The 8,367-nt window shown below is 20.0% G+C and overlaps 3 protein-coding genes across 4 annotated transcripts; 2 read left to right on the forward strand and 1 right to left on the reverse strand.

Moving 5' to 3' along the window:
- Positions 1 to 2,676: 2,676 nt before the first annotated feature.
- Positions 2,677 to 3,815, forward strand: LOC107998737 (thioredoxin, mitochondrial). Its single transcript, XM_017058155.2, has 3 exons — positions 2,677 to 3,210; positions 3,277 to 3,400; positions 3,482 to 3,815. The coding sequence occupies exons 1-3, from the start codon at positions 3,038 to 3,040 to the stop codon at positions 3,593 to 3,595; spliced, it is 411 nt and encodes a 136-aa protein (XP_016913644.1). The 5' UTR covers positions 2,677 to 3,037; the 3' UTR covers positions 3,596 to 3,815.
- On the reverse strand, positions 3,775 to 8,063 carry LOC107998736 (uncharacterized). Its single transcript, XM_017058153.3, has 8 exons — positions 7,269 to 8,063; positions 6,911 to 7,191; positions 6,631 to 6,823; positions 6,425 to 6,539; positions 6,197 to 6,364; positions 4,532 to 4,781; positions 4,282 to 4,459; positions 3,775 to 4,202 (listed from the first exon to the last, which is right to left on the reverse strand). The coding sequence occupies exons 1-8, from the start codon at positions 8,061 to 8,063 to the stop codon at positions 3,927 to 3,929; spliced, it is 2,256 nt and encodes a 751-aa protein (XP_016913642.2). The 3' UTR covers positions 3,775 to 3,926.
- On the forward strand, positions 4,973 to 6,176 carry LOC107998738 (uncharacterized). Of its 2 annotated transcripts, XM_062084629.1 has the most exons (3): positions 4,973 to 5,321; positions 5,416 to 5,486; positions 5,715 to 6,176. In XM_062084629.1, exons 2-3 carry the CDS (start codon positions 5,419 to 5,421, stop codon positions 6,025 to 6,027), a joined length of 381 nt encoding a protein of 126 aa, XP_061940613.1. In that variant the 5' UTR covers positions 4,973 to 5,321; positions 5,416 to 5,418; the 3' UTR covers positions 6,028 to 6,176. The 2 variants fall into 2 exon arrangements, with proteins under 2 accessions (XP_061940613.1, XP_016913645.1); XM_017058156.3 differs by having other exon boundaries at positions 4,975 to 5,486.
- Positions 8,064 to 8,367: the final 304 nt, after the last annotated feature.

The following is an 8,367-nucleotide window of genomic DNA, read 5'->3' on the forward strand; positions in this document are numbered from 1 at the left end:
CGATTAGATTGTTTAAAAAAAACTATCTGTCTTACATTTATGAATGAATCTCGTTTTAATTAAACGATGTTTTATATTTCTTACACTTCAACTTCCTTCATTTTATAATTATATAAAATTATAAAAATATAAATATTGAATGAATTTTAATAATCCTTTCTTCCTTCTAATTGATTTGTTTTTATTTGTAAAATGGACGATGATTTAAAAACTGTTTTTATGATCTAGTGGAAAATTATAGGTTTGTAAAGAATTCAGTGAATCGACAAAAAACTTTCATTTTTTTATCATAGACTGCATCAATGCACTTTGAAAATATATCTGTTAAAACAACAAGTTATTAAAATTAATTACAAAATAATGGAAAGTACATAACGACTTCGTTTCAATATGAAAAAGAACAACAATTATTTACTTGTCATACTGTTCTTATGAATAGAAATTTCTTCACAGAGAAAATTTATTATTTTACTAAATATCCCCTGAGAGAGTACGAACAAACATATTGCATAATAGATTTTCATTTTACTAATTACAAGAAAATTGCCACAATGAATCATCTTTTAATAAAAGTTAGAAAATTAATCCAATCTAATTTAATATATATATTATATTATATATATTATATATATTAATAATAATATAAAAGAATATCGTGCGATCTATACAATCTTTTGTGATCCTAAACTCTGATTTAAACATTCAACGTAACTTTCCCTAATAAAATAATTTCCAAATAAAAATTACTTATAATTCAATCAATAATATGCATATAAAAAATCTAAAATCTAAATTATTTTTAATTAATTAAAATTTAATTTTTATTAGCATTAATAATAAATCTTATATGATATATATAATTAAGATATCTTTCAAAATTACAAACTAATTTATATTGAGAAAATTCAAAAATAATATGTTCATATATTTTATAAGTAATAATTTTTGGAGAATATGATTAAAGCATAAATATTATTCAATGTTAGATGATGAGAAGATATTAAAGAAAATCTAATTCGCTGGAATTAAGATGAAAATTGTACATGAAATCAATCGATAAACGAATTGATAAAAACTTTGAAATATATAATAGACAGACTAATAATTTTAATCATTTTTATTATCTTAATTATTTTTAAAAATATAAAAAAATTTATTAGAAATTATAAAATATAGAATTGTGATATATTAGAAATAAGTTTATCAAGTATAATAGAAATAATATTTCAAAATCATTTTTAAATTTTCTTTAAATGACATACTGTATTTTTATTTTTAATAGACTAGCAAATAATTTTAACTATCTTTATACAATTATCTGTATACATTTTGAAATCTTTTTACAAAGTAATTTATTGATATATAAGATCTCTTTGTATAAGATAAAATATATGTAAATATATATTACAATCTGAAAGACAGTTACAATCGCATAAAATACGGTTTAGCTTTGATTCAATCGCTATTCAAAAACGTAGAATGTTATTAAGTATCAATCGGTACCGCTACTTTAAGATTAATTTTTTATCAATCTTTTTTTAAGATTAATTTAAGATCATGCTATATCATATTATATATGAAAATTCATATATTTTGTACATTTTATTTAATATTTTATGCTTATAAAAAAATATTAAATTCAGACATGAAATTCAATTATTAAATTATTCAATTTAATATCAAAATTCAATTATTAAAACAATACGTTATATTTATCAGAAAAAAAATTAATTTTTTATTATATTATATCATTAATCAAAAATGAATAAAATAGCAATGAACATTTTAATATTATTACATATATGTGATAAGCTAAGACAAATTAATATTACAAAATATTTTCAATAATTATCACATGTAAAATATATTGTGCACTATACAAAAGAATAAATTTATAAGTAAGTTTAATTTCTTTAATATTGAAAAGTTAATTTGTTAAATATTATTAACAATTAAATTGAATTTACAATTATTTTTTTATTTATTATAACTTTTCAAAAAGTATTTCAATTTCCAATAATAATCTCTTAATCATCAAAGTTCCTTTTTTAATTTTTAATTATTTAAAGATATTTTTTATAAAATATCCATAATTTAATATCTAAAAATTTATATATTTTTAGCAAATTTATATTTAAATAAAATATATAGTAAATAATGAACAAATACATGAATTGTAAATGAATATAAATAATAAATAAATAATTAGGATTAATGCGAAACAAAAATTCTTGATAAAATTATTGATAAAATTATTGATAAAATAATTGACCGATTCAGATTGTCAAGATATATAACATATAAAATAGTTTATTAAAAGAAATAAATAACAACGTAAAAAATGTTTAAGAAAAAAAAATATGTTATTTGTGACAAAATTTATGATATATAATATATAATAATACGTAAATATTAAAATTTTTTATACATTCAAAAAGAAAGGAAGAATATGAAACAGAACAAAGCTTTATCTTAAATTAAAATTATCGCAAATATTTTACATTTTTCTTCCATGTAAGAAGATATTTACAAAATTTCGTTTCTTAAAAAAATAATAATGTAAATATATATCTAGATAATATAAACAATTTGTATCTTCTTGTAAACAATCTTGTTAAGAAAGAAGATGTATTTTTTCTAATAATTTTCTACAAGAGAAAAAACATAAATATTATTCTTAATTAATCAATTATATTTTTATTTAAATTTAAATATAATATATTTTTGTTATATTATTATAATTATATATTGATTTATGAGATATAATATAAATTGGTTTATTGAATGGAATGTTTCAAAGTTGATTTATGAAAATGAAATGCATATAAAAAAAAAGATATAGAGAATTTATTTTTATGATATAATGTTGGTTATTCTGTACCTAACCTAATGTTATACATAGTACGATATTTTGCAATCAAGAAATTAGGTTAGGACTGAAAAATTATTATTGCGTTTCAGAATTTATTCGTAATTATTAACACATAACACAATTTATTACACATAATAGATAATACTATATCAATCAAATATTAAAATGTTGCGAATTGGTTTGAGAATTATACGCACTGCTATAGGAAGCAGAGCTTTTGCAAATGCACCGGCTCAAGAACAAGCAATCTCAACAACTTTCAAAGTTCAAGATCCAAAAGACTTTAATAATCGTGTTAAAAATTCTAAAGTGCCAGTGATCGTTGATTTTTTTGCAACGTATGTATATATTTTAATTATTGAATGATCAATAATTAAATGCATTATGAATAATTTATCTTATAGATGGTGCAATCCTTGTCGCATGCTTACTCCTCGTATAGAATCTGTAATTGCGGAAAAACAAGGAAAAGTTTTATTGGCAAAAGTTGATATTGATGAGAATAGTGATCTTGCATTGGATTATGAGGTTATTTTTTAGCTTTAATTAAAATTACTATTTATTCTACATTTTTTATTTTAAAATAATAAAAGTTAATTTTATATATAGGTTGGATCCGTTCCAGTCCTAATTGCAATGAAAGATGGAAAGGTTTTAGATAGAATTGTTGGTCTTCAGGATGTAGATAAACTTAAACAATTTGTAGATAAGTATTCAGAATAATGTAATCTATTTTAATTGTAATTTTCTTATGAAATGACTTGTAGTTATTGGGATATTTGTATAATATTATATGGTAAAAAATGTACAATGCAATATATAAGTTTTTAATTATAACATATATCTCTTATTTTTATAGATTTCATATACATAGGAAATTGTTAAATAAATTATTTTTCATGTAATAGTCAAATAAATTTAATTATTTAAATATTTACAAAAATTTAATATATCTATTTCATTAATAAAAAAGCAATATTGAATAATATATAAAAAAAATATTCAATAAAAATTATCAAATAATTGATAATTTTTAAATACAACTTTAGACTAATTATGTTTCAGTAGGCAAAGCTTGTAGAAGTCTTCTTGCTCTTTGATAAACAACAGATTCCACCTTATTTTTATTTTCTTCATTTTCTTCTACTTTTCTTATAACATCCATACCTTTCTTTAAAAGTTGTTCTCTAGCCATACCTTTACATCCTTCAAAATATTCTAAAACTGTTGGGAAAATATCATTTGGTATAGAAATTTCATCTAACAAATTCTCAATTAACCAAATTTGTCGTAATTTTTCAAATTTCCATTCAGTTCTTGCATACTTCCACTGTAAATAAAATTATAAAAAAAATATATAATTTGATTATTATTATAAATAATTGAACATTATTGAAAAATATAAGTACTTTTGAAACATAATTAAGTCCTTTTTTCATTGCTTCTGTTTTACTGGCCATTCTTTTTTCATTTTCTTTTTTCTCAGCCTTTTCTCTTTTTATCTGTCTCTTAGAAGGTTGTTTTGAAGTTTTTACATTACATTTATGAAGTTCTTCTATGTTATTTACATCATTTATTACATGTATACTATGAACAAAAATACTTTTAATTTAATATTTAAAACAATTAAAATAATAATGTAAATATGAAGTTATTTACTTTGCTTTCTTCTTTGGTGGTATTATCTTATTATTTATTTCTTCTTCATCTTGATTTTCTTTCATTTTAATAGAATTATCCTCTGTTTCAATTATTTTTGTTTCTTTAATTATTTCATTATTATTAATGGTATTTGATATTTTTCTTTTTCCCTTTTGTTTTTTATGTTTTACTGCCTGGTTATTCATTTCTTTTTTTTGATTAATATCATATTCTGAGATATCAATATTATTTATTTCAGTTGTAATTTCTGTAAATAATAAATTAAAAATTAATGAATTTTTTTTATAAAAAATTTTGAATTAAATTTATATCATAACCATACATGTAAAATTATAATGATGAAATTTAAATAAGATTTATTAATTATTTACCTTCTGATTTATTTATTTTCTTCGTTCGTTTTTGCAATTTTAAACTCTTAACCTCTAATTTTGATGTACTATCGATTCCCATGATATTATATAAATCAATGATATGTTTTATATATGAATATAATTTTGAATTTATGATGCTGCAACATTTAATGTGTATTTATAGTATATTAATATCTTTTGAAGGAAGAAAATATTAAAGATATTTACTAAAGATTAAATAATATAATATAAGAAAATAACTGCGTTCGAAACTGCGTACGATAACTGCATTTAATATCGCAATATCGTACTCTTACTTGTACTCTTTGTACAAAGTATATAGCATAGAATAATATAAGAATATCAAAAAGAATTATAAAAATTTCAATACCTGAAATTTGTCCTTTACAAACATAAATTTAATAAAAAAAAAAAGTAATAAATATAATATTTATATGACAGTTGATAGAAATAATATTCGAACCTTCTTTCTAGAAATTAAAACTGAATAATTTTTAATGTTTGTAGAAAATGATGCGTATAAAATGGATTAAAAATATCTTAGAACTCAGGAGCAAAAAAACATTATTAGAAAAAAGGTATATTTTTAATTACATAATATGTTTTTTTTCATACTCATTTTTAAATTATTGTAGAAGGTTAGAAAAAATTAGGAAATAAAAAAATTATTTCTTTATCTTATTTTTTATTTCTTATTTCATTTTCTATTCTTCTTATTTCATTTACTTTAATGTTTATATTATTATTAATATTTATATTTATATTTATTTTGAAATTTTGATAGAAAAATTGCTATATTATTTTAGATATGTTTTTCCTCAAATGTGTTCTACCTTAAGATTTAGTATCACTTCTAAAAGAAATGAAACAATTAAAAATGATGAAATTGAAAATAATATTAAAAGAAGAAAGCCTATAAAATTTTCAACATCTAAAGCATCAAAATTTTTTTCTGAAAGAACATCGAAAGATGCTCCACGATATCAAGAAACAGTTGTAATGACATGTTTTGCTATCTTTTTAATATACTTTTGTATTTTGAGAGAAGAAAATGATATTGATGAAGCTATGGCAAAGAATATACCACCAGAAATTTTAAGACAAATATATGGAAAATAAAAGGAATAAAGGAATGTAAATTTCTAAAATTAGAAAATAATTAGAAATAAAATTAGAAGAAATGAAGTAGATTATTTATATTTCATAAATATAAAATGTATTTCCCAATTAAATAGAACTTTAAATAAATAATTAAAATTTATTCATTATAATGGATATAATAATTCACCCCATATTATATTATTTATTATTTTATTCCATTCTATAGGTGGATGATAAATAATTGTATCTGGTATACATTTGCTCCATGTATAATTCCATGATGCTATTACTAATGTCATTATTAATATTATTGGTCTTTCAGTTCTATGTGAATGTATTTTAATATTAACAGTACCTGAAACAATCATATGATACATAAATAATTCAATAATAAATTAGTATTAAATTTACTTACCGCAAGTACTATAAGAATGGAACAACCATTTAAAAAAAGCATATACAGGCATAACTTGAAGATAAAATTTCATTCTTGTTAATAAACCTCCAAAGCTAATTAATGCTAATCTTAACTATAAAATAAATTTATTAATTATTGAATTATAAATATAATAAAAATATATTATATAATAAAAATTATATTATGAAATAATTATTATATACCATTGTAAAAACTACATAATAAACCCAAGTTGTTGGCATCAGAAACAATAAAATAGTAAATAATAAAGTTCCTACAAAAAGTTGATCAGGCTGATATTGACAAGAATCAATTCTTTCTCTTAATGGATTCTTCTTTTTACCCAAAAATAATCGAAACAAAGCAGTAATACCTTTTAATTGAATATTAAAAAGCCTAAATAAAAAATTAAGTTATTATATTTATACAATATATTATATACAAATTATATTTTTGCAATATTTATAACTTATTTTGGAATACCTTGCTGCATATACATAAATACAATATGCATGAAAACTGACAAGTGCTAGAAGATCAGCTGCTATTGCTATTTGAAATGTAATACCAAGTCTTCCAAACAGTACTAATACTTCAAATGTGAAATCCATTACAGGTTTCATAAATATTAAAAATGTCCACCACATATGTATATGATATAAAAAAAATTTTCCAAGCATATTGTTTAAAGCATGATTTAATTTCAAACCAGCTGGTACACCCATTAACCAATTAATTAAATCTTTTAAGAAGGTTACTACTTTCTGTAAAATATTTGCATTCTAAAATATTACATTTGTCATCAATTTAATATTATTTTTTGTGTAGATTTCTAATTTACCTCTGCATTGTTCAAAAGTATCTGAGAAGGAGAAGTATATTCAAAGTAATATAACAATAATTGTAATATAGAAATTCCTAACAACATATCTATTATCACTGCAAAAATATAGTTACCAGTCTTCAATGTGAACTTTTTGTTTTTTATTATAGTGATCAACATCCATTTTGCATTTTCTAACCATCCATTAACATGTAAGCCAAGAAAAGAATATTTTAAGATTGGTAATAATTTATTAGTTATTTTATTAAGAAAAAGAACTGGATAAAAATATAAGAACATATGATACACAAATATTATTTCTTTTATATAAATATATTTTTCTTTTTTCTGTATTTCTTTTTCAACTTGTTTGTCTTGTATAATTTTCATTAACTCATAAAAGTGATCTCCATATATTGCTCTTTGATCAAATAATTCTGTTTCTTTAAAAACTAATTGATCATATATTATAATAACTATATGACAATCTAAAATAGAAATTTCTTTATTGTTTAGAATAATACTTTTTAGAATATAATCGTAAATATTGTTTTTAGAAGATATAGGATTCAAACATATATAAAGCCAATCTAAATATTTTTTATCCATATGTTCTTGTTTATCTTCTGTACCAGAATAATATCCAATTATATTGGCATATTTCATTGTTTCAAAATTATTTATTTTACATACTCCAATGATATAAAATTTTTTAACTTCTGTACTATCATCATATACTACTTTACCAAACATGTATCCAGCTTTTTCTTCGTAAAGTCTGTCTGGTAAAAATATTAATAGATTTTTCATCATAGCATTTAACTTTTTCACTAATTATAAATTATATATTATTCAATAAAATAAAAAAAGAAATATTTTTCATAAATTTATATTAACACACATCAAAAATTATTTGTAATTTTTTAAATTTTTATCTATATTCTATCTATATATTTTCAATTTTTTTCATAATAATTGAAATTAATGCTTCAAATAAATATTGAAAAATATCATAAAATATTATTTCTATTTCCTTTCTTTCAACTATATATATAAATATATCGATGTTATTCTTTCAAATCATGTATTGATGATATGTTGACAAGCAGTCAGCTGT

Source organism: Apis cerana, linkage group LG14, assembly GCF_029169275.1.
Source record: "Apis cerana isolate GH-2021 linkage group LG14, AcerK_1.0, whole genome shotgun sequence".
In the NCBI taxonomy this organism is placed as follows: domain Eukaryota; kingdom Metazoa; phylum Arthropoda; class Insecta; order Hymenoptera; family Apidae; genus Apis; species Apis cerana.

Coding starts and splice junctions, on each gene's coding strand:
- LOC107998737 (XM_017058155.2), top strand. CDS start 3,038: ATGTTGCGAATTGGTTTGAGAATTATACGCACTGCTATAGGAAGCAGA. Junction 3,211..3,276: donor ATCGTTGATTTTTTTGCAAC/GTATGTATATAT, acceptor TTTATCTTATAG/ATGGTGCAATCCTTGTCGCA. Junction 3,401..3,481: donor ATCTTGCATTGGATTATGAG/GTTATTTTTTAG, acceptor TTTTATATATAG/GTTGGATCCGTTCCAGTCCT.
- LOC107998738 (XM_062084629.1), top strand. CDS start 5,419: ATGATGCGTATAAAATGGATTAAAAATATCTTAGAACTCAGGAGCAAA. Junction 5,487..5,714: donor AAAACATTATTAGAAAAAAG/GTATATTTTTAA, acceptor ATATTATTTTAG/ATATGTTTTTCCTCAAATGT.
- LOC107998736 (XM_017058153.3), bottom strand. CDS start 8,063: ATGATGAAAAATCTATTAATATTTTTACCAGACAGACTTTACGAAGAA. Junction 6,824..6,910: donor ATTTATGTATATGCAGCAAG/GTATTCCAAAAT, acceptor TTTTTTATTTAG/GCTTTTTAATATTCAATTAA. Junction 4,782..6,196: donor AATAAATAATATAATATGGG/GTGAATTATTAT, acceptor TATTATTTACAG/AAATTACAACTGAAATAAAT.